This window comes from Zingiber officinale, chromosome 8A, assembly GCF_018446385.1.
Source record: "Zingiber officinale cultivar Zhangliang chromosome 8A, Zo_v1.1, whole genome shotgun sequence".
Classification (NCBI taxonomy): Eukaryota; Viridiplantae; Streptophyta; class Magnoliopsida; order Zingiberales; family Zingiberaceae; genus Zingiber; species Zingiber officinale.
Window position 1 is genome coordinate 17,635,179 of NC_056000.1, and position 26,498 is coordinate 17,661,676.

The following is a 26,498-nucleotide window of genomic DNA, read 5'->3' on the forward strand; positions in this document are numbered from 1 at the left end:
CCGTCTTTAATGTATTCCAAAATAGATCTTTAAACTTCATATTCACGGTGCTTCAACAAAAGAGTACAAGAAGACATTCAGCTGCAACTAAAAAGTCAATCGACATTTTCAGTTTAGCAAGTTTGAAGGGAAAAGCCACAATTGAATGCTATGCTTTCTAGGAAATCGGAAATTGAGAAAATGCAAATCTACTATCAAATCTACTATCAATAGTTGAATATCTTATTTTAAAAAATAACAAAAACCATGATAATTGCAATTTAAATAAAAAAAAGTTACTACTGTAATAAAGAGCATAAATTTGATCAACAAGAAAAAATGAAATAGCCTCAATAAATCAGAGCTGGTATACACTAGGAGCCGTTGATAATATTCTGTTTAGTTAATTTATAAAAGATAGATATTATATTATAAAAAGAAAATATTGAAGATAAAAAGGAGAAGATAGTGTTTATCAAGCAAATATAACTAGGACAATTGAAAATAATAACATAAAACAAAGTCACTTAGAAGTACCACAACATGACTAGAAAACCAGTAATAAATTGTCTTAAATCATAAATCTCTTTAGTCAAAAAGATGCAACAAAGTGTATATATATATATATATATATATATATATATATATATATATATATATATATATATATATATAGATGATTTATCAGCTATCGGCGATCAAGTTATATAGCAAGTTACATCCAAATCTTTTAAATTATTTTTGATTATGTTAAATAGAATTTTATTTGATATCCATCTGTTCCTCTTAGCTCAAATCTTCAAGTCCAATCTATTCAACCTGTGTAACTACGTAGAATCTATATTTGAACATATAGCAAGTTACATCCAAATCTTTTAGATTGTTTTTGATTATGTTAAATAGAATTTTATTTGATCTCCATCTGTTCCTCTCAAATCTTCAAGTCCAACGTAGAATCTATCTTTGAACATATTCATATCATATTAACCTATTTTCTATTATTTTATTGCTCAATTGTTCAAGTAGTATTAATTGCATGGCAATCTCATTGTTTGTATAAAGGTTGGCAAATCTTTTCTTTATAACAGTATATAAGAATAACATTGCAAAATGAACATAGCATCTGGCATGCATCTAATAGATTATATGTGAATAATATGTAGATGCTAATCTTCTTCTCCAAATCAATATATCTAATGCTTTGTTAAACTAAATCATGCACAAGAGGAAGTTTCACGTTGAACCATAACTTTCATTATGCATTTGTGACCAGTGCTACAGTAAAAAAATCCAGAGAAGGTTAGCAAGAGATCAAACTTAGCAAAAAAACTGAAATATCTAACTATGTTTGGAAGGACAAGGATCTCCTTTTTACAATAAAACTAAAGCCACCCTGTTTTTACATGCTAATTCTCATATATCATATGAACCTTTTTTTTAAAGAAAAAAACAGAATAAGTGATGATGGCAAGCAAATCCGAGAGGTTATGTAAATAAGCAAAATATCCCAGGCTTTTATTCCTTGAGAGGTTACGTACAATCCATATAAGTATCCCAGGCTTTTATTCCTTGAGAGGTTACGTACAATCCATATAAGTATCCCAGGCTTTTATTCCTTGATGCAAAATACTGGGGGATTAAGTTTAAGTGAACCCCTTCAATAAGCATAAAGGGGAGAGTTTAAATTTTCACGAATAGTGTGTCTATAATTAGGTCAATGTGTTTATATTCGTCGGTACTCATCACCACAGTCACCTATTACTTTAAGCAGATCCCTCCCATTTGATGATACTTCGCTGACGCTGTTCATGTCTTCTTCATCCAATACAAGTGATAATATCGCGTTGGTGGCATGAATGTGCTCCGATAGGCCAAGCCTAACACCTATCATGGATCCAGCGACTGATGGCTGCAAGCGCAAACAAGAACATATCATGCGAATCAGATGAACAATTCAACATGATCTTCCACAGTGTATATCCTTTTTATCAACAGAGATGAGATCGATTGCTTCCAGTATCAGAAGTATATACATTGATGTCATTACCTGATTTAGTATGTAACGCACAGCGACAGTAGAAATTGAGACCCCATGTTTAGAAGCCACTTTCTTCAAAGTTCGAAGCAAAGTTTGGAACAGACTCCATCCTCCCCAAGCATCGACCATCTATCACATATCCAAGAAAATATGCATTCAATAATTTCTAAATCATTGAAAACCTTTTCACCCTTCACATAGAAAGGTGCTTATATATCAACCACCACATTCGCCAAACATACCCTTTTGTACTTTTGCAAAGATGGTGTATTCAAAGGAGGACCAGCAAAAGGAATTGACACATTAGTATCCAGAAATTTCTCTGATAGAAGACCACCCATTACAGTCCCATATCTGCACTACAAAAATCTCAAAATCCTGATGTTCAAATTGTTCGAGTAATATAAGAATGCAAGTGAGAAAACGAGAGACGTTATGAGTTTCACGCCAGTTAGTTGACAAAGTTCAGCCATTCTCTGCTGAGGGCGCATGTCCACCACAGAATGTTGCACCTGAAAACATTCCAGATACTTGTATCTCAAACTACTGAGAAATTTGTTTAGATTTCTCAAAATAAACAAATGTTGTTTCATTGAGCCTTGTTCTTCACTAATTCATTCTAAATTGTTTACCTGGTTGCTAACTACTAGTATTCCATTTTCCAATATTGTGTGCAAGCGTTCGGTATCAAAATTTGTCAAGGCAATGGTTTTAATTTTACCTACAAAACAGTCAACATCGGGGCATATGAAAGTCAGAAAGTTGACAACTTTCAATTAGTCATAGCAAAGAAAAGTCTCCAGAATAGGTTACAAGTGAAAGAAAAAAGGTAAAGGAAGCATAAAGAAATTTGATCCTACCTTCTTCCTTAAGGTCGGTTAGGTGTTTTAGAGCATCAAGATACTCAGGGTTAGAGTAATCCCACCTGTCTTACAAAAAAAGTACAAGCAAATCAAACTTTGTGGCGGCAGCAGACAAAGAATAAAGTGGTCTTTCGAAGAAAAGGGATGATCAAGTATGAACTACTAAATGACTAGTTAGTGACTATAATGCAAAATAAATGAGAATATCAATATTTTGAATAACAACAAATCGCTGGTCCCAATAGTTTACCACCATATTTTATATAAAACTTTGATTAAGGGGAGACTGTACATTTAATTGTGAAAGGAAGAAGGTTGTACCAGTGAAATTGAAGCATGTCAAGGCAAGAAACATCCATCCTCTTCCGTGAGATGTTGATGTTCTCTCACACATAGCTGCTTGTTATTTTGACTGGAGGAGGTACCCATTTGGTGAGCCTGTGGCAAAATAATCCCTGAGTCACAATATGTAAACAAACATTGCAACTCCAGCATGGAGATTTTTACTGTTGATTGTGAAGACATACATATTCATAACATGAAGTAGGAACGAGGATCTGATAGTAAGATACCCAAGTCTATCTTTTTGACAGAAAATATGAAGGCAGAGGATCCATTGCACAATCTGAAAATGTGTCACATTACATCCAGAAAAGTTCCTCATGACATACATGGTTATAAAAATAGCTATTGGATTTCTAATAAATTATGATGGAACAACTCTCATCTTTGGTTCAAAAGATAGCGCTAAAAATTCCAACTCTGACATGAAACCTAATTATTTCATTTTAGTACAGAATTGCTTGAGCTTATGCCTAAATGGCTTATAGCTCTCAAACCTATGAAATATTCTTCATAATCATATATATCTCCTACCTATTATTTGCCTGCAAAAATAGAGGAATGAGAATGGAATATCTATTCTATTCCTTGAACCAAACTATGTGTATATTCCTATTCCGTTTATATTTCATTCCTCAAGAATAACTATTATATTCCCCGTCAATTCCATTTTGTGAGCCAAACATGGTGTAAGAATTGCATACAAGGTTTACACAAAATTCTTCAGTTGTCAACTAACAATTTAATTCCCTCAAAGAATGAATTCAGTGGTAAGTAAAAGACTAACAGTCATACACAGGATCCTTTTACTCCCTAAAAGATTCTTCCAATCATGCATCCAACTCTAAAATAGAGAGAGTTTAGAAAGCCAATCATACAATAAATTTCAAACACTGGAAGAGAGTGTGCTCACCCTCTAACCTCCTCAAGAAGTTCCGGCGGACGTTCCCGGCGAACCCCGTTGATAAACATACCATACAAATCCTCGGCAGGCCCATCTGCCGACCAAAAAAAAATCAAGATACAATTTTTTTTATCACAAAATCTATTAGGCAACATATACTGTCGCTCATGAGGAAAAAACGAGCTCATCGGCGAGGGTTTACAGTGGTTGGACATGTCGAAGGTCGAGAGGCCGGCGTCCGCGTAGCGGAGCATGGCCTCGACGGCGTCGTCGCGGTCGATCGGACCCCACCCACCGCTGGTCTGCCACATTCCGTTGAGAACGCGGCATATCACCAGCTCGTCCCCTCCGTTCTTCACCGTCGCGACCCTCCCGCCCGTCTTCTCGCCCTCCGCGGCGGTGCTCACACAGCGGATGGCGGAGCTCTTCCGGATCGACAATAACGAAGCCGAGGAGGAGGCGCCGCATTGGATAAGCGAGAGGGAGCGGGTCGTTGCCGTTGCTGTTGCCGTCGCCACCGTGGCGGCGGACATGTACACCGCCATCGCGAGTGAAGTAGAAGAGGAGCGGAGAGGGTATCGAACGGGAGAGGCGGACACCATCAGATGAGTAGAGAATTTATAAATTTCATTATTCTCATACATCTTCTTACTCTCATTGACAATTTCACATGCTCTACGCGTTTTTGGCATCCCGTATTCATTTCTATGCACTTTCATTTCCAAATTTCAACTATAATGGAAGGAGATAATAGAGGTTCATCATTTCGATCCCAGAGAGGAAAGAAAATAGTGAATCCGCACGATGACCTTAACATTCAATCTACCGATGATGAGACCAGACACCTGAATTTGACAACCGAAATTCAAGGAAGTACCGATGTAATTATTTCTAAGGTTAAGAAATTTCTCCTCTAAAATCTTCTATTTTCACTAAATATTTTGAGAATGTCACTCTTCCATTAGGAGAATTACGTGTAAAATATAAGCATTATAATATTTCCTACAGATTTCAAGATAACGACAAGTATAAGTTGTTGAAACAACACGTAGAAATGAAGCACCCGACGAAATATGGAGTCGATCGTTCTCAAACATAATTATCTAAATTTTTTCAACTAGTGGTAGTAATGATTTTGATTTATTTTTATATTCTGATAATAAACTTATTTTCGTAAAACATCCTTCTTTTAGTTTTGAATCTAAATGTACATTCGAAGATTTTTTATTATTTATAAAGAATCTATTAATCAATGTAATAGGTGGCCGCCCACATAAAAAATAAACGAAGTTTATTTTAAAATCTTTCCTTATGTAGAAGTTCCTTATTTGTAGTTAAAAGGAAGATTTTAATTTTGGAGAAAACTTTCCTTTTTGTAATCATCCACATATTTTAATAGAGAGATTTTAATTTATAAAAGTTTCCTTTTATAACCAACCATGAAGGGAATTTTTAAAAGAGAAATTTTTATTTTAAAAATTTCTGGAAACAAATTAGGAAGTTTTAATTTTGTATTTAAAATTTTCCTTAGTTGGAGGAGTTGTAGGGGCCGACCACATTAATAGAATAAAGGAATTTTTAATAAAATTTTCCTTTTATTGGCAAGGAAATTAAGGAAGTTTTAATTAAAACTTTCCTTATTTGCCAAGACCAAGGAATATAAAAGAAAGGATAGAGATGTCTCACCTCATAACAAGACTTCTATTATTCCTCTTCTCAATTCCTTGGTGGTGGCTAACCCTTATCTTCTTCCTCTCCTCCTTTTCTTCTTCTTTGGTGGTCGGCGACATCAACTCTCAAGGAACTTGTTGGTGGCTAGACTTTGCTTGGAGAAGAAGTAGAGAAAGGAGACTTTGTTTCTTAGCATCCCTTGGAGCTTGGTTGGTGGCCGAAGTTCTTCATCTCTAGGAGATTGTTGATAGCCGAAACTTGCAAGGAGAAGAAGGAGGCTTGGGTGGATTTTCATCTTGGTAGATCGTCGCCCACACGACATCCGAGATAAAAAGAGGAATACAATAGAAGATCGTGAGGTTTATTAGCTACAAAAAAAGGTATAACTAGTTGTCTTGTTCCGCATCATACTAGTTTTCTTTGTACGGATTTTGATATACCAAACATAAGAGGCTAACGATTCTAGGTTTCAAATTTATGATTCAAGTTTGTGTTTCTTTTGTTTTTCGATCTTGTGATTCGATTGTTCTTAATGGTTAAACCTAGGGTTATTATAAGGAGATTAAATATTGAATTTCGTTGAAAGGCTTTGTCTAGGAAGTGGTGGATGATCTCATACCCAAGAAGGCCTAGTGCCTCGCCATGTTTAACCTAGAATCTGATCTCTGAAATAAATATTTAATTGAATTTGTAACATGGGTGGATTTGGATTAATAATGTTAAGCATCGTTTGCGATCCAAGTTTAAACTTCTAAGAATAGATAAGTTGAATTTGGAATCAATAATGTTAAGTTCTGTTTGTGATTCCAAATTTAATTTGTAAAGAACACAATAGGTTGTTAGGAAAGGTTCAGGACTTGTACAAAATTTTTGTACAGAGGAACCGGTACGGTATTCCAAGTAACAACCAACAATTGGTATCAGAGCTAGGGTTTGTCTCTGTGTGTTTGGTTTTCAGTTTAATCATGCACATGTCATACATATTTTAGGCAGAATAATAGTATGATGTGCAAATAGATTTAACTCTATGGTTGCAGACATCCTAGATTCAACTATTATGGCCCTAATGTGATTGTGTGTGATTGGACCCTCGGATATGTCGAGGGCATTTTATGTGTGTGCATGATTGTATGTATTAAATACAGCAGGAGCTGTATTAGTTTTAGGATTTTACATTTTTGTTTCGATCTAGATTAAATGTACATTCCTTTGTGGAATATATGATCGATATATGTAAAATTCTATTTTTATCGCGGATCGTATCCTTGCGAGGCGTGGTACTATTTGTGGACCAGAGGCGCAGCGGAAAAAGAAGCAAGATAGATGCGGCCACTAGACCCGATTGCGGTGGCTAAAGATGGCAGCAACTAGGGTTGGCAGCACACGGAGGACAGTGATGGAAAATGTCATAATAGTTGGAAAATTATTTTTCCATATTTATTGCTTTATTTGCTGTGATGTGTGTGTGCATGGTTAAAATTCCTCACCTTAAATAACTAAGTGGGAGAGGGATTAGTAAATAAATTCCACGGTCTCCATTACTGGTTTGTAAGTGATGCAACAAACTTGCGTGTTGGCTCTGAGTGCCTCCCTCCACAATGGATGAGTTTGTTTGCGGATCACTAGATCAAACTTCCTTTATGGATGGTTATAGGAAATTATTTAGGAGAGTGTGATCTTCTCCAACTGAAGGGACACAATCCTATTTAATGGACTAAGTATCAAGTAATGGTATATACTTAGCACATTTAATAGTATCCTCCCCAACGGAGTCACTGCTATTATTTGTGTGACCAAAAGAAAATCAATTATTAATTTTATTTGTCATAAAGTTAGGATAACAAGATAATAAAATTAATGGGTAAAACCTCCTCTTACAAATGTTGAATTTGTATACATCCACACTAACGTGACATGCAATATTCACGGTGTTTTGAGGTGTTGATAAATTTAAATAGTATTGTTTGAGAAATCAATATTATTCTAAATTTAGAGTCTTGATCAAAGTTTATTTTGTGATTCTTAGGATGACTTTCAACCCACTGGCTATTATATTGAAAGAGAACAAACTTACTGGTCCCAACTACATAGACTGGAAAAGAAACCTGGACATTGTCCTAACTGTCGAAGGCTATAAGTTTATACTGATAGAGGTCTGCCCTAATGTGTCTAATAGTGATTCTAGTGAAGAGGAGATTGAGTATCATAAGAAATGGGTCAAGGTAGATGAGATGACGTGGAGTTACATTTGACTTTTATATCAAATGTGCTGCAACATCAGCATCAGATCATGCCTACTGACCATGATATGATGTACAATCTCAAGGAACTCTTCGGACACTAGAATCGGGCTGACATGCAAGACTGTATGATCTCTAGGTACTGGACTAAAAGCAGGAATGAAGAAGTCTAAAGACAAGTGCTTCATTTGCAAGCAGTCTGGACATTTGTAGGCGGATTGCCCTTGTAGGAAGAGAACAATATAGGTATATCTTATTCTCTAGTAGTTGGAACATGTTTGGTGGTGTTATCTACCGATACCTAGCGTGTAGATATGATAACCACTGATTATGTCTGCAAATCATTGCAGGGGTTCCAGGAAACCCGACAACTACACGAAGGAGAAATTACTGTTTACATGGGAAATACTACAGAATTAGCAGCCGTTGCAGTGGGAGATGTTTATAGAAATAAAATATTGGTTTTAAGAAATTGTCTTTACGTACCAACTTTTAGAAAGAACTTAATTTCAATTTCTAATCAATACAAGGATGGATATTCTGTCTATTTATGATAACAAAGGTGTTATCAAGATAAATAAGGAAGTTATCTCACTACAAGAAAAAAGCTAATAGACAACGCTTTTAAAGCGTTGTCTTTGTGCCTGAAAAAACGTTGTTAAAGGCAATGTTGTTAAAAGTTTGCTCAACGACAATGCTTTTAAAGCGTTGTCGTTTGTAGCGAAGACAACGCTTTTGCAGCACTATTACAACGCTTAAAAAACATTGTTGTTTTTTTACAAAGACAACACTTTTTGCAACGCTTTAAAAGCGTTGTCGTTTTAAAGATAAAAAATAAAATAAAATTATTTAAAAATCATTATTTTTATATTTACGAAACTATTATTTTTTTTACCATGTCTAGATTCGAATTTTACATATAATCAACTCAGCTAATGATTTCAAAATCATACCAAAATAATAGAATTCTGACATTGAAGTAATATTAGTATTTAATTACATGAGAAGCTAGTAAATATCAAAATTAACACTAATTCTGTTTCAAAATAGATAGTGATATTCTTCGAACTCTTCCTAAATCCAGCTTCAGTTCCACACTGATGGAAACCATCTGTTTCTCTGTGAACTTGGAGACAGACTCTGCATATAATTCAACAAATGCCACCCTGCCACACAACATTTCTCTCAAGATTCTAAATTGTTTGAAACAAGTACTTTCCTCTGAATAAAAACGGTTTCTAGCATTAGTTCTAACCTGAATTCATTCCTCTTCTTCAGTATAGTAGTCCAGTCCATCCCCACTTGAGCTCCTGTTAGAACAAGCAACTCAAACAACATCCTGCAAGTTGCATGTGGTACCAAACAACTCAACCTAAAACGTAGCCATTGTTAATGTGATACCAAACAGATGCAAATGAAGTCTTTTTCACAATTTAAATCCTAATTAACTAAGTTGCATGTGCAACCATATTATGGCTAGGGAGACCAAAATACATGTACTACCCAAACTGAATCCTAGTGTCTAAAAGATTAAGATCAAGTGAATCCTATATAAACAGCATAAGTTTGGATCCTCAACCAACTCACTAACTTTCATGTACTTGTGCTTTTTCTATTTTCTACCATATACTAGATCTTGAGACTATTAATCAGTGAATCATTTCAAAGGTGAAAACAAACATACAATGGCCTTTAATAGAGATCTATCATCATCTGTGAGAAATGAGACAGCATATCCTTCGCGCCCAGCTCGAGCAGTACGACCAACACGATGAAGATAACTGTGAAGTGAAATAAAACAGATCATTAGATAATGGCAAAGTGATATATAACATTACATAGAAATATAGAATAACTGTAGATCAGTGAAATGGAAATACATCAATTTGTGTCTTCAGAAAATTCAAAAAACAAGTTGAAACTGTACTAAGCAAGCACTAATACAATGTTAAGTCAATACAGAGCCTAGGTCAATCATGTCATCTGCGGCAAGCAATGCCAAGGATACCAATATAACCCTTATAATGAAATCAAGAACATGAAATTTCACAAACAGAACAAAATTTCTGGAAAAGGATAATACAGAATATAGAAGATTTTAAAAAAAACAGTATAAAGACAATGTATGTCATTTACATTGAAGAAAATTATTGTAAGTCATTCAGTTTGTTTGTTGATGTCTATTATGATTTGAGTTCTGTAAAAAGCATATCAGCCTACTTCAAAGAAGCTAGGTAACAACTAAATTCTAAAAGACAAAAGAAACATAGAACTGATGTTATAAAGGAATGACTGTGAAAAGAAAAGGAATTGTGGGTTATAATTAAGGTCTTAAACACTCGACTGATCTATCATCTCCTTTATAAGTAAGCCTTCAATAAAATAACTTGTGGACCAACACCCCCCACCCTAGAAACAGAACCTTCAATGCACAAAGAAACAAACCAAGGTAACAGGTCCTGGGGAGGTAGGAATACCACCATAGGCTCATAGTGAAGGTACACACAATCTTCCATATTGCCATAATATTATCTTGGTGTTAGCAATTATAGTATGCAATTATTCTTGTATATTTTTTCTACTGCATTAATTATTGTATAGCAAAGAAATATTAGTTTATATTTACAGAAGACTAACTATTCCTCTTCTTAGCTCATCCATGCTGTACTTTAATAGTTGAGATTCTCTACAAACTTGTTTTATTTTTAATGTCATGTGAATGCGAGCGTGCGGGGAATACTAAGAATGATTAAGTGAAGAAACAAAGTAGGATTTAAATGAGACAGAGATTGATGTTAAAATAGACTTGAAACTTTATGTTCATTAGAACACCTATGACCTTACGCCAGCTCTCTGCTGTAGTTTGTATAGAATTCAATGAGAGAGATTTAGAACTGCCCCATAAAAATATCCATCTTTGTTTGCCACTTCAATGTCATATGGGTCTACATACATAGTCAAATCTCTAGTTTCAATATGCAGAAAGAGGCCAATTTGGGTTTTCTATAGTTATGATAGTTTCAGAAAAAGAAGCATATGAAGAATGCATATTTTTCAAACAAAAAGGTTTTCAGTTGCTCGAAGAATGCTAAATCCCTAAATAAAAGGTGGGAAAAAAAATCTAAACAATATAGGAACTATGTATTCTCATGTACACAGCATTAGATCTGGGACAAATTGCACTCGCCATTGGCATGCTTTTACCTACTTCCAGATTGATCTACAATCAAATCACCACACTTCAAAATTTCTAATTCAAACCCTGAGTTACTGGGAGGCAGGAGAATCTCGAAACAAATGTGGAAAATCAGTAATGAAGCAGGAAGCAACTGACCTCTGAGGGACGAGGCGGCCAACAGTGCAGCCACGGAAGAGTTGGATCTCAGTCTCCTCAGCCACCGCAGTAGAAGGGAGACAGGCATGCGTTGTGAGGAGGAGGTTACGATGGATGAGGAAACCAGTGCCTGCGCCGCCGCCGCCGCAGCCTCCGACGACGGAGATGGACGCGAGCGCGAGGCCTTTGGACTAGAATATGCTGTCCTTCATCCTCTCCGATCTTGAGAAGAGACGGCCGGAGGTGGGAGGTCGCGTGCCCTAGCCGCGCGAGAGGAGATGTCGCGAAAGCACTGTGTCGTCGCATGGTTAAAAGGAAACGAAGTTTTCTCCTCCTTTAATCTGGGTCGTCCATATTGTGATGAAGATGGAAAAAGATTCAGCCATCAGATCTTGAGATAAGTGGTCTAGATCACTTAAGATTGAGATGATAACTTGACAGTAGACAACGCTTTTTAAAAATCGTTGCCGTAGACATTAAAAAAAAGGCTAATAGACAACGCTTTTTACGAAGCGTTGTCTTTGACCCGTAAAAATCACTAATAGACAACAGTTTTTAGAAAAGCGTTGTCTATTAATAAGAAAATAATGAAATAGACAACGCTTTTCACTAAAAGCGTTGTTAAAAAAAAATAGACAACGTTTTTTATAAAAAACGTTGTCGTTTAAGTGTTGTAGAATCCCAATTTTCTTGTAGTGTTTGTTCTAGTACATTCGTTGGCAATTTGTATACTCTAAATCCAATAACTTCCACGATGTAACAAATGAAAATTAATAACACATCTTCTAAATCTCATAAGAGAAAGGAACCTTCGGAAATGAACCAAACATATCTTTGGCATCTAAGGCTTGGTCATATGAACTTGAGTAGGATTCAAAGGCTAATAGCCGATGGACTCTTGGGTTCATTAGTGTTGAAAAACTTTCCAACTTGCGAATCTTGCTTGGAAGGTAAAATGACCAAGAGACCTTTTAAGGTCAAGGGGTATAGAGCCAAAGATGTGTTGGAATTGGTTCATTCTAATTTGTGTGGTTCTATGTCTATTCAGGAAAGAGGTGGTTTAGAATATTTTGTCTCTTTCATAGATGACTATTCGAGATATGAGTACATTTACTTGATGTACCGCAAGTTTGAATGATTTGATAAGTTTAAAAAGTATAAGGCTGATGTGGAGAAATGCCATGGTAAAAGTATCAAGACACTACAGTCTGATCGTGGTGGCAAATACCTCTTTGGAGAGTTTATGAATTATTTATCAGAGGTTAGGATTTAATTCCAATTGTCTGCACCTGGTACACCCCAACAGAATAGTGTGGCAGAACGAAGGAATATGACTCTTATTGAAATGGTTAGATCGATGCTGAGTTATTCATAATTACCAAATTCATTTTGGAAATATGCTCTGGAAATAGCAAGTGTACATTGTGAATATGGTACCTTCTAAATCAGTACCCTTTACTTCCATAGAATTGTGGAATGGGCGTAAGCCTAGTCTGAAACACATTCAGATTTGGGGTAGTACAACACATGTGCTGAAGGGAGACGCTGACAAGTTGGAATCACGTACAGAAGTTTGTCTGTTTGTGGGATATCCTAAAGGAACGAAATTTGGTTTGTTTTATAATCCTAAAAATCAGAAGATCATTGTTAGCACCAATGCTCGATTTTTAGAAGAAGATTATGTAATGAACCGAAAGCCCATAAATGAAATTATTCTAGAAGAAATTAGAGAGGACACGTCTAGTATAATACCAACAGTGCAAGATGAAATATCACAAGAAACTGCAACACGTATCACAAATGATACACAACAACAAACAGTACCTCGTTGTAGTGGGAGGGTTGTTAGGTAACCTGAAAGATTTATGTTTTTGGGAGAGTCGTCGGACTTGATCCTAGACAAACATGAACTTGACTCCCGAACATATGATGAAGCACTCCAAGAAAAAGATGCAGCATCTTGGCAAAATGCAATGAATTCAGAAATAGAATCTATGTATTCTAACAAAGTCTGGGAGTCAGTAGAACCATCAAATAGTGTAAAAGCTATTGGATGTAAATGGATCTACAAAAAGAAAAGAGGGATAGACAGGAAGGTGGAAACCTTCAAAGCAAGACTTGTTGCGAAGGGGTATATTCAGAAAGAGAGAATCGATTATGAAGCAAATCCGATATGCACAAAACCCTAAGCTATGTTATACCAATCCACTAGTCCTAGAAGAACAAGCAGACCACCATGCTCAATCACTAAATTTACCCTACTTAAAAACCCTAAAACACCCTACCGCTAATACAAATAAGCAAGCCAACATCACTTTCGGTTAGTTGCTTTGCCATGACCATAATGACATTCGAGAACCCCAATCAACAACAAGCTACTTAACAATCTCTCAAAATTTTTTTTTTTTATATTAAATATTAAATTGATGAAAATAGATATGAAAAAGGTATAATTTTTAATGTTGTCGATCCAAGGTATTTATAAAAGTTTCTTTATTCGCAGTGTTATTAATCCTAAGATGTAGAAGTAAAATGAATCATGACAATACATATATTTTATATAAAAAATAACTAAAAAAATTACTAATAAGTATTAAAATTATTTTTAGTGTGAAACAAAAAGATATTAAGGTAATTTAATTGTGTGCTTCACAAAAATTAATTTTTAAAGGTTTAAATTTTTAATTAAATAGTAAGATAAATAGATACACTTTAATAGGCTATCATAGTTACAGGTAATTTAAAAATAGTCATTTGGTAAATTGTGGAAAAATCTTGCATAATTTTTTTAATTAAATTTAAAATTAATAGATAGATGCATTTTAGAAAATTATTTTATTCTACATATATTTTATAAATAATCAAGTAATAGTTTTGGCCAACCTACTAGTCAAATTTATCAATTTTGACCCAAAAAAACCAAATAGTCAATTTTAATTTTAAAAATTATTTTACTCTTAAATTTATAAAATGCTTATATAATAGATTTTATGATAATTCTTTCAAAAAAAATTATTAAAAAAACATATAACATCTACCTTAGTTTTCGTATCACTATATCTAAAATTTAAGATAAATAACTTACTTGATTAAATTTAGATAATCTTTTTTCACTACATACTATATCAATTATCCTAAATTTTTTATTATCTTTAATTCTTTATTATTTTTATCTATTTTTTATTATTGTATTTATGGAATGAGGGGAAGGAGAGAGATTGAAAAGAAATATTCTTTTACTTTTAAGCTTAGTTTGGAAGTTGGAAGGAAAAGAAAAGAATAGAAAAGAAAGGAAGGAGAAATATTCTTTTACTTTTAGGCTTAGTTTGGAAGTTGGAAGGGAAAAGAAAAGAATAGAAAAGAAAGGAAGGAGAGAGAAAGGAAGAGAAAGAAATGATGTGTTGGTTTATTTGGGAGCGGATGAAAGAAAAGAAAGGAAATTATTATTTTTGTTTAGAAATTCCAAGGAAATGAAAGGAAAATACTTAATAATATATTCATTCAACTTTTATAATCTTTGGAAGAGAAAGCAAAGAGAAAGAAATGATGTGTTGTTTGGGAGCATAGGAAAGAAAAGAAAGGAAATTATTTTTTTTGTTTGGAAATTGCAAGGAAATTAAAGAAAAATAATTAATAATATATTCATTTGACTTTTATAATCTTTGGAAGAGAAAGCAAAGAGAAAGAAATGATGTGTTGTTTTATTTGTGAGCGGAGGAAAGAAAAGAAAGGAAATTATTGTTTTTTTGTTTGGAAGTTGTAAGGAAATGAAAGGAAAATACTTGACTCTTATAACCTTTGGAAGAGAAACCTTATCAAAGGGTATATTTATTTTGTATTAACTTTTGAAGGGTATATTTGGTATAAAAATTAATGCTTTTCCCTCCAATAAAAATTTCTCTGCATTTCCTCCCATTTTTGGGCGGAAAGTCTTTTAATTATGAAAGAAAAACTTTTCCTTCCCTCATTTTCTTTTCCTTTACATAAAAAAACTCCCAAACGTTATTTTTTTTTCACTTTTCCATCCAAATCTTTTCCTTTCTCTTCAATTTAAAACTCCCAAACAAAGCTTAGGGTAAAAACTTCATTTACTAAATTTAGAAAATCATATTCATTAAATTTAAATTTAGGAAATAGATAGGAAACTGATATAAAGTTTTTTTAGCTACCCTATCTAAAATTTAAGGTAAAATTTTTAGATATGATAGTTAATGTGAATCTTCTTATATCACATACTATTATTTCAATAATTCTTTTAAATTTCATAATCTTTAAAATTCATAATGTACATAATAATTTTACTTAAAACTACCTAATTAAGTGCACATGTTGATTAAGGCGGTCTAATTTTTTAAATGAATAATAAATTCTAATGGATTTTAGGATATTTACACCATAACAGGCTGTGGAGAGCGCTCTCGATGTTTTAGAAGAAAAAATATTTTATTTATTTATTTTAGAAAAAAAAAGGTTTGATTTTTGACCCATGAAAACTTATATGCTTTTACTTTTATAAAAAAAAAAACCCATTAATTCCTTTCGCACTGACCAACGCGAGAATAAAATTATCAGATTAGATTTCCGATATTTCGAGAACAAAATCTTCGTGCCGCCCAAAACCCAGTGTGCATGCGTGTAGTTGATACTTTACCTACAAATCGAGGAGAGAATCCACTATTTTTTTACGTGCTCACTCGCTGTATATATATCTTATGCATTCAGCATTGTTCTTGGCGTGAGTAAGTTCATTGTTACCTTTTCTAGTGAGCAGCCACATCGAATAATTCGACGATGACGAAGAGTCGGATATTAGCTTTCCTTTTCCTCCTCATCTTCTTCCTCATAGTTTACTCCGAACACACAGGTGAGTGATTCAAAGTATAATCAATTCTCACCAAGAGAAAAGGATGGCTTATAAAAGTTCAATCTTTGGGTTGTGCAGAGGAAGAGAGATCGTTGACAGGCAGATCGCTCCGTGGATCGGCAAGCCACTACCCGAGGAACCGTTACCGCGGCGGCAGTCACAACGCGGCAAATGGCCACTCCAGCTGCGACCTGCTAGTCTTGCTCGCGGCTGCGGTTGCTGCTGCCGCCTGTGTCCAGTTTTGATTGGCTTATATAATGGTTACTATGAGAGGTCACGTACCATCCATACAAGTATCCCAGGCTTTTATTCCTTGATGCAAAATACTGGTGGATTAAGTTTATGTGAACCCCTTCAATAAGCATAAAGTGGAGAGTTTAAATTTTCACGAATAGTGTGTCTATAATTAGGCCAATGTGTTTATGTTCGTCGGTACTCATCACCACAGTCACCGATTACTTTAAGCAGATCCCTCCCATTTGATGATACTTGGCTGATGCTGTTCATGTCTTCTTCATCCAATACAAGTGATAATATCGCGTTGGTGTCATGAATGTGCTCCGATAGGCCAAGCCTAACACCTATCATGGATCCAGCGACTGATGGCTGCAAGCGCAAACAAGAACATATCATGCTTCTAGTATCAGAAGTACATATATTGATGTCATTACCTGATTTAGTATGTAACGCACAGCGACAGTAGGAATTGAGACCCCATGTTTAGAAGCCACTTTCTTCAAAGTTCGAAGCAAAGTTTGGAACAGACTCCATCCTCCCCACGCATCGACCATCTATCACATATCCAAGAAAATATGCATTCAATAATTTCTGAATCATTGAAAACCTTTTCACCCTTCACATAGAAAGGTGCTTATATATCAACCACCACATTCGCCAAACATACCCTTTTGTACTTTTGCAAAGATGGTGTATTCAAAGGAGGACCAGCAAAAGGAATTGACACATTAGTATCCAGAAATTTCTCTGATAGAAGACCACCCATTACAGTCCCATATCTGCACCACAAAAATCTCAAAATCCTAATGTTCAAATTGTTCGAGTAATATAAGAATGCAAGTGAGAAAACGAGAGACGTTATGAGTTTCACGCCAGTTAGTTGACAAAGTTCAGCCATTCTCTGCTGAGGGCGCATGTCCACCACAGAATGTTGCACCTGAAAACATTCCAGATACTTGTATCTCAAACTACTGAGAAATTTGTTTAGATTTATCAAAATAAACAAATGTTGTTTCATTGAGCCTTGTTCTTCACTAATTCATTCTAAATTGTTTACCTGGTTGCTAACTACTGGTATTCCATTTTCCAATATTGTGTGCAAGCGTTCGGTATCAAAATTTGTCAAGGCAACGGTTTTAATTTTACCTACAAAACAGTCGACATCGGGGCATGTGAAAGTCAGAAAGTTGACAACTTTCAATTAGTCATAGCAAAGAAAAGTCTCAAGAATAGGTTACAAGTGGAAGAAAAAGGGTAAAGGAAGCATAAAGAAATTTGATCCTACCTTCTTCCTTAAGGTCAGTTAGGTGTTTTAGAGCATCAAGATACCCAGGGTTAGAGTAATCCCACCTGTCTTACAAGAAAGTACAGTCAAATCAAACCTTGTGGCGACAGCAGACAAAGAATAAAGTGGTCTTTCGACGACAAGGGATGATCAAGTATGAACTACTAAATGACTAGATAGTGACTATAATGCAAAATAAATGAGAATATCAATATTTTGAATGACAACAAATCGCTGGCCCCAATAGCTTACCACCATATTTTATTAAAACATATAAAACTTTGATTAGGGGGAGACCATACATTTAATTGTGAAAGGAAGAAGGTTGTACCAGTGAAATTGAAGCATGTCAAGGCAAGAAACATCCATCCTCTTCCGTGAGATGTTGATGTTCTCTCGCACATAGCTGCTTGTCATTTTGACTGGAGGAGGTACCCATTTGGTGAGCCTGTGGCAAAATGATCCCTGAGTCACAATATGTAAACAAACATTGCAACTCCAGCATGGAGATTTTTACTGTTGATTGTGAAGACATACATATTCATAACATAACGTAGGAATAAGGATCGTCTGATAGTAAGATACCTAAGTCTATCTTTTTGACAGAAAATATGAAGGCAGAGGATCCATTGCACAATCTGAAAATGCGTCACATTACATCCAGAAAAGTTCCTCATGACATACTTGGTTATAAAAATAACTATTGGATTTCTAATAAATTATGATGGAACAACTCTCATCTTTGGTTCAAAAGATAGCGCTAACAATTCCAATTCTGACATGAAACCTAATTATTTCATTTTAGTACATAATTGCTTGTGCTTATGCCTAAATGGTTTATAGCTCTTCAAACCTATGAAATATTCTTCATAGTCATATATGTCTCGTACCTATTATTTGCCTGCAAAAATAGAGGAATGAGAATGGAATATCTATTCCATTCCTTGAACCAAACTGTGTATTCCGTTTATATTTCATTCCTCAAGAAAACCTATTATATTCCCCGTCAATTCCATTTTGTGAGCCAAACATGGTGTAAGAATTGCATACAAGGTTTACGCTAAATTCTTCAGTTGTCTACTAAGAATTTAATTCCCTCAAAGAATGAATTCAGTGGTGAGTAAAAGAATAACAGTCATACACAGGATCCTTTTACTCCCTAAAAGATTCTTCCAATCATGCATCCAACTCTAAATTAGAGAGAGTTTAGAAAGCTAATCCTACAATAAATTTCAAACACCGGAAGAGAGTGTACTCACCCTCTAACCTCCTCAAGAAGCTCCGGCGGACGTTCCCGGCGAACCCTGTTGATAAAAATACCATACAAATCCTCAGCAGGCCCATCTGCCGACCAAAAAAAATCATCAAGATACAATTTTTTTTTATCAAAAAATCTATTATGCAACATATACTGTCGCTCATGAGGAAAAAACGAGCTCATCGGCGAGGGTTTACAGTGGTCGGCCATGTCAAAGGTGGAGAGGCCGGCATCCGCGTAGCGGAGCATGGCCTCGACGGCGTCGTCGCGGTCGATCGGACCCCACCCACCGCTGGTCTGCCACATTCCGTTGAGAACACGGCATATCACCAGCTCGTCCCCTCCATTCTTCACCGTCGCGACCTTCCCGCCCGTCTTCTCGCCCTCAGCAGCGGTGCTCACACAGCGGATGGCCGAGTTCTTCCGGATCGACAATAACGAAGCCGAGGAGGAGGCGCCGCATTGGATAAGGGAGCGGGAGTGGGTCGTTGCTGTTGCCGCCGTGGCGGCGGACATGTACACCGCCATCGCGAGTGAAGTAGAAGAGGGGCCGAGAGGGTGTCGAACGGGAGAAGTGAAGACCATCAGATAAAGATAACGTTAACACGTATCCATTCACGTGGCACCAATTGTACCCTTGACGCGATTGGTGGTCAGTGTTAAATGCACGACCCGCAGTTAGCACTATAAATGAATCAAATGTTGAGGAACGAGTTTGATTTTCTGTGTTCGATTTAATAAAAAATTTATTTATGTTCGTTTAATATATATAAGATTAATTAAATAAATAAGTTTAAATAATTCGTTAAATTAAACAAACAAGCTTGAACATATATATGTTCAGCTCGTTAATTTTCGTGAATAATATTTGTGAACATTATTCATGAACCATATTTATTAATAAAAATCTTTTAAATATACTAAATAAACAATAAAATAAATAAATAAATTTAAATTATCAATTTTAATAACCAATCAAATAATTAAAAATTTCAAACATTCAAGTAAGTTGAATCGAAAACTTGATAACATCTAAACGAACCAAACTCAAGTCAAGCTTAAGCCAAGCTCGAATCAAGCTCAAGCCAATCTTAAATTGAAAGTTTGATAACATCTAAGCGAACCAAGCTCAAGCCAAGTTTCAAACAAACTCAAACTCATAAAAAATAAACCAAACCAAGTTTGAACACTCATTTGAAAATCTTGATTCATTTTAAGTTCGACTCGACTCAATTCGATTATCTTATCAAATAAATTTAAACACCCTAAAATTCAATTCCGTTTGATTTATTTATAACCCTATCTGCAGAAGATAGGAGCCTCTGATGGGCAGGCCCAGCTGCCCAGGTAGAAACATGGATCCTAGACATTTTCCAATTTTTTTTTAAATTTATTTTTATAACATTATTAATCTATTATTTTAATATTACTTGAACGATAGATGCTCTCCAACTTAATTATCTGATGTCATATTTCATTGCTGACCTTATTGAAATTTCTTAGCGGTCACTAAGATATATAAAAAAAAAACTTCCTTTCTTTCAGGAACGGTTCCACTTAAATAAGAATTCCATGTCCATACGCCACATAGTTGAAGAGTAACTCAAACGCCCAACAAGAATGAAGAAGAGCAATCTCATTCTCTCGGCATCTACCCAAGGCTCTTACGCTTCCTCCTCCACGGCTTCTACAGTTTGACAAACCAGTTATGCGAGAGGAGAAGATTCCCGAGTTGCTGTTACCATTTGAGCTCGCAGCAAACTTGGCTTCTCCTGTGAAGGTTCCCGTCGACTCTCCGGAAAGAAAGGTTCTTGAATCAGAGGAAAAGAAAGGTAATGTTGTAGGAAAGAAATCCTCTTATGCTTCAGACTTTCAGTGAAATTAATTAATGACGATACAGAGCGGATAACAGAGCATCCGCACGGCGAAAGAAAGGTGATGTTCTTGGAGTGGAATCCCCTACCGTTTCAGTGACGATGGATCGGAAAATACAGCACCCTCGCCTGGAGGCTCGATGATGAAAAAGGAAAAGCTCTCGGTTAATGCAGAGCAATCAAATCAAGGAATAACTTTTTATGGAATTAAAAAAACTCTATTAAATTTAATTCACGGTAAAAAGAACAATCCATCCTTAAAAAAATAGAGGCTTTCAGAAACAGAGATGCCTCAGTAGCTGGAAGCATGAGAAGCGTGGAATCATATGCCAAATCTTTTACGGAAAGAACGGTGAATTCTTTGGTTCAGCTGCAGAGCAAATTAAAGGAATGGATTCTTCACGGAAGGTGGATTCGCTCGTTCTTTTCCATCAATCTCTGCCTTGAGTCTTCAAATACAACTCTGTTTTTGCTGTCCACAACTGCGTCTGCTTCTCGATCATGGAAGCAAGGAGACACAGAACGGCGCCGCCGCCGCCGCCACCAGGCATCTGGCAGAGGCTCCGTCGCTTCCTCGCCGACACCTTCTCCCGAAGCGTGCAGCTAGAAGAGGACAAGCGGGTTCCGGTCATCATCCACGGGCGCCTGGTCGAGGTGCAGGGGGAGGCCTCGCCGGAGAGCGGTTCGAAGAAGGCGACCGCGAAGAAGTCCGTGACCATTAAGGAGAAGCGTGAGGAGATCCAAGTCGAGGTTCTCAAGAAGACAGCACCGTCGAAGAGGGAGGCGAAAGAGAGTCATCCGCCGGCCAAGCTTTCGAAGGCGATCTCGGACATAAACCAGAGGGCGATGGATTTCATCGAGAAGAGAAAGCGGCAGTTGCTGGGGAGGTCGCTCACCGTTCTAAATAATCCCAAGGACCAATCGTCTACTTAATTATACGTTTTATTATCGCTTGAAATTCGCATCGAGTGTGAGATTTGAGTGTGGTCTGGTCTAGTTTGAAATATAAATGAATAAAATAGGACAATGGGAGCACGTTATTTTTATAGCATAATAAAAATAAAAAATAATATTGGACCGTTTTTGATATAGCATTGACATTAAAGGTGTGTTGCGATAAGATGTTCAAAATTTTACAACAATTTACTGATTCATGTAATTTTTGGTATTATTACTCACTTTTTATAATACCTAAATCATATACTATATTCCTAAATCATATACTGACTTAGAGAATTTTCAATCGTTTCAAATTAAAATTAATATACTCTAATTTTTTTTTAATGCATTGACACCTATCTAAATTTAATAGCATAAATTGAGACCAATGAATTAAATTATGAATGCATCTTTAAATTTTTACTTTACCAATTATAAATTTTATCGTTCTTAATTTATACTATCAAATTCATATCTAATAAAATAAATTTATCGAAAAAATTTTCATAAGACGTAGATTTTAATTTGAAGTGATTCAAATTTCTTTAGATCTATCGATCAATTTTGTTCAAATTGATCGATAAATTTAAACTATTTAAAAATTTGATGTTTATCAAACAAGGAGAATCCTAAGAATTTATTAGTAGTGTTACTTGAAAGTATATACTTTATAATGAGCTTGCACAATTTTTTTTTTTTATAGATTTAAAAATTCATAAGTAAAATGCCAAAACTTTAAGGGTGTAAGAGTAAACTTACGACATGTCCGCATACAGTATATTTATACGGATTTTTTTTGGATTGTATCCATCCCTTCGATATCCTTGAGGGCTAACCGATCCATCGGCGAGATGGGTAACACTCACATGACTTACACGTGCTAGGTTGTTGCGTTTTTTCTTTGAATTCGAGTCGCCTTCCCAAATCCGAACGGTCCGGTGTGCGTCGAAGGCAGCTAGAGAGCAGAGAGCGAAGTGGAGGGCAGGAGAGCTGGAAGAGATGGGTCTGAAGGCGGAGAAGGGAAGATCTTCTGTTGCTAAGGCAGCGGTGATCCAATGCAACAACAGTGATGCCATCGATCACTGGGCGTTTTTGGTGCGAACCTCTGAGCCTTATCATCGACTCTGTGATTTCAATGCGTATCGTTTCTTGGATTGATTGGGATTGGATTTTGATTTGACATCATAAAGTTTTTCTAAAAGCATCCTGCATTTATCTGACTATTTTTTGCTAAACACTAGGCTTGGAATCACAAGATCATGTTTTTTTTTTTGTGTGCCATTTTGATCGGGACAGAAGCTCTAGGTCTTGCATCATTGGTCTATGTTTTATTCTGCTTTTACAAATTTTCACGGTTAGCAATGTATTCCAGGAAGAAATCGAAGCCCCAATGTGGGCAGACCTTACAATGGAAGCTCCATTCATGGACCAAGAAGACATGTGAGCGGTCTAATTCTAAGTTTATTTCACCATTATCATCTATTATCTGTATGATTAACTCTACCTGTTTTGGTGTTGGCAGTGACAGTGCTTGGTTTTTGGTATCACATTCGTAAGCTTCCTTCATATCTAAGGTTATACTCAGTTTTGCCATGGATTCCTACTGAGTTAACAGTGCATTTGTTTCAGGTTCCATCAAATGTCATCTCAGAAACTGAAGAAATACCTCCATGGCAAAGATAAAGAGAGATTGCATAATTTGCGATGCCACTCTCCTGAGGTTCCCGACTCTGTCTCGCGATCTAGAGGCAAGCATTACAAGAGCAGAAAGTGGTTGGAGAGTACGCGCGAGTCCACTGCTAAACAACACCCTGTTAGGTATTAGTATACCGTGATACATTATCCTAATGAAGATGTTTCTGAATGTTTTCACAGATTTTTTAATTTGATGATTGTTTAACGCCCTAGGAAATTGGGTGCAACAAGTTTGCAGACAGAAATAAAGAAAGATCTTGCTCATGAGACCTCAAGAAGCACAATCACGATATGTTCATTATCAAGAACGCCATCTGAGTGCTTACTGACTGATAACGAAATCTCCATTACTGAAACGAATATCATATCTGGAAAGGCCCCATCAAGCACTGCCATGTCTAAGTATCAGAATTTAAGATCCAAGGTGAGTGTTGGATTTACAAGAAGCACTCCTAAGAGAGGAACTTTGAGGATAGCCTGCAAAACTAGCAGTGCTATCCAGCCAAACTTGACAGGCAATAGGAAGACATTATGCTCCAGAAAAGAAAGAAACAAGACTGAAGATCTCTTGCACAAGCTCAATTCTTCATCTGGCAAATCCAGTGTTGGTTCTTCTAACAGCCTTGGAAGCGTACTTGAGAATGCTCATTCTACTAATTCAGCAAAAAATGGAAGGGACAATGAAAGTAAGAAGTCACTAGCTAGTCTACCAAAGGTGCATGAAAAGAAGAGTAAACATAGAGTTCAACATTTGCAGCATCAAACTATAGCAAGTAGTGCTAAAATTGTCTGCAAAGAATCAAAATCCAAGGTTATAGTATTAGGTTCCATATCACCATCTTTACTTGCATATTAACCATTTTCAACCATCTTTTTATCTTTATAATATTTTGCAGGTTTTAGGTTCAAACAAAATTAGGAAGCCTGCAAGTGGGTTCAACAAACCAAAATCACAAACAAATGTAGCTGTGACAAAACAGACAGTCGTTGCTGGTGCTGAAAGAAGTAAATTTGTCTCTGTTTAACAAAGAAAATATTATTAGAGGCAAGCTGCTATATCCCAGATCTTCGAAACTAAACACATAAACTAGGTATTCCTAGTTAACTATTATGAAATGAGTTAACTATTTATTTTTACATACAAATTATTGATGGAATCAACAACCCATTTGAGATGAATGTTAGACTATGCTAAGTAAACTTCAATTGCAATAAGCTGATTTTTTCCTGAGACCTGGAAAGGAAATCCTGTATTGTTCATCATACTAAGAATGCAATTTCTTTTTCCCTCTATTCCATGTCCATATTACGATCACAACTTGCATATTTTGAAGAGATAGAAAAATAGTTAGTAATGGACTTGACTGTAGAAGAAAAAAATAGTAAGGAGAGAGGTGAGAATAGTTATGTTGTTTCCTAACTCTTTTTTCAGAGAAAGAGATAACGGGTGATTGGGTAATACGGGCAGAAAAATGATATGATGATGATGAAATAACATAGCTTAAGAAATATTTATCTGATTGATTCTGAGCCTCTTTCTTTTCCTTTTTAAGTTAATTTCTCTGCAATATTGATATTCTTATGTTTCTGTTCGAGTCATGTAGTATTGCCACTCCCTTCAAGGGAAAGGCTAGGTAGCAGGTTATCACACACTTGATAGTGAGGGCCTTTTTGATTATATATCTGAGCACAAATTAAGTGAGCCAAAAGGACCGCTGTATTTTTTTTTGAACTAATTGATTCATTTTATCTTTCTATAATTACATGCTTAGAACAACAAACTCCTAATGTACCCCTCACATCTTTGCCTTCGTTACCCTTTTTACTTCATCTCCTATACAATACCAATCAAAAACATTCTCTCATTTGAATGATGTATCCTCACACATATACTCCATGGTATGTTTTATAGTGATACTAGCTTTGTATTAGTAATTGAGCTAAGTGAATGATGTATCCTTTTTTTACTTCATCACCTAATCAATACCAATCACAAACAGGTCTCATTTGAATGGTATATATGCTCCAAGATATTTTCTACCTCTAACTAATTGAGCCAAGTGAACATAGTCCATGTGTCTATTCACCTCTTGGTCCCCGGGCTAGCTTAGTTGATAAGTGCATGGGATAATAACTGTAGTGATCGGGGGGTCAAATGCGGAGCCCTGCCATGCACTTGCTAATTTGGGTCTGTGCTGAACTCCCTCCCAATGGCGTGGGGCAATTGTGAGGGCCTGCTAAGTTGGCGGTACCACGTTTTATGTGTCGATTCACCTCTTATGTTTTCTGACTTCTCAAATACTAACAGTGAACATAAGCTTTTTCAATCGGCAGTGCTTGGGTGAATCTTGCAAGCTAAAAAAATTTAAAGTGAATCTTTAAACTGATGCACTTGAGAATTCGTTTCTATTGAGTACAATTTCTTGTTCTTTTAACAGGTAAAATGCAATGGATGGATATGGTGCTTCAATTGTATATAGATCCCTCTGAGCTATGATTCCTTCCACCACCTTAGTCATCATACCTTGGGCGAAACATGTGACTTTCCCATATATTTTGATATCATATTGGTTTTTCTTGTTGAAGTCTTGGGATTATGTACTTTTCAAATGCTTGAGTGGATATAATGGCAGCTAAGTGTACATTCCGTATGGAGTGAATTGAGAAGGATTCATCATTCTATATTTCCATTTCCCTGTTTGGATACCAAGGCACCTTCGAGTCTTGCCTTGTTTCAAGGCACTGTGTCGTCTCATAATGGCTAAGCAAGTTCTATAAGCGTGAGTTGAAAGAACTGTGTTAGTATTGCATTTGCGTAGATGCGGTGATAAATTGTGATACAAAAATTTTGTCGATTTCATTGGGGACGTTATTTAACAATTGACGATCTGTCAATAAATTCCATATTCAGATTAGTAAGAGTTACATGTTTGTTTGAGTAAACAAAAATAAATAAATCAATCAAATTGAATAGC

General features: G+C 35.8%; 1 protein-coding gene, 1 long non-coding RNA gene and 2 pseudogenes across 4 annotated transcripts; 1 reads left to right on the forward strand and 3 right to left on the reverse strand.

Annotated features, from left to right (window-relative positions):
• Positions 1-1,523: 1,523 nt before the first annotated feature.
• Positions 1,524-4,739, reverse strand: LOC122008103 (annotated as a pseudogene).
• A 4,248-nt stretch (positions 4,740-8,987) lies between these two features.
• On the reverse strand, positions 8,988-11,671 carry LOC122012904. 2 transcript variants are annotated; one of them, XR_006120344.1, is made up of 4 exons: positions 11,372-11,671; positions 9,722-9,818; positions 9,293-9,376; positions 8,988-9,203 (listed from the first exon to the last, which is right to left on the reverse strand). It is a non-coding gene; the product is annotated as an uncharacterized LOC122012904 (long non-coding RNA). The 2 variants fall into 2 exon arrangements; XR_006120345.1 differs by having other exon boundaries at positions 9,293-9,409.
• A 4,922-nt stretch (positions 11,672-16,593) lies between these two features.
• On the reverse strand, positions 16,594-19,593 carry LOC122012842 (annotated as a pseudogene).
• Positions 19,594-22,732: 3,139 nt separating this feature from the next.
• On the forward strand, positions 22,733-26,174 carry LOC122011533. Of its 2 annotated transcripts, XR_006119961.1 has the most exons (7): positions 22,733-22,923; positions 23,201-23,268; positions 23,351-23,380; positions 23,458-23,646; positions 23,737-24,334; positions 24,420-24,614; positions 25,962-26,174. XR_006119961.1 is itself a non-coding variant. In XM_042567921.1 (6 exons), exons 1-6 carry the CDS (start codon positions 22,828-22,830, stop codon positions 24,546-24,548), a joined length of 1,110 nt encoding a protein of 369 aa, XP_042423855.1. In that variant the 5' UTR covers positions 22,733-22,827; the 3' UTR covers positions 24,549-24,772. The 2 variants fall into 2 exon arrangements, 1 of the variants encoding a protein (XP_042423855.1); XM_042567921.1 differs by lacking the exon at positions 25,962-26,174 and having other exon boundaries at positions 24,420-24,772.
• The last annotated feature ends 324 nt before the right edge of the window (positions 26,175-26,498 follow it).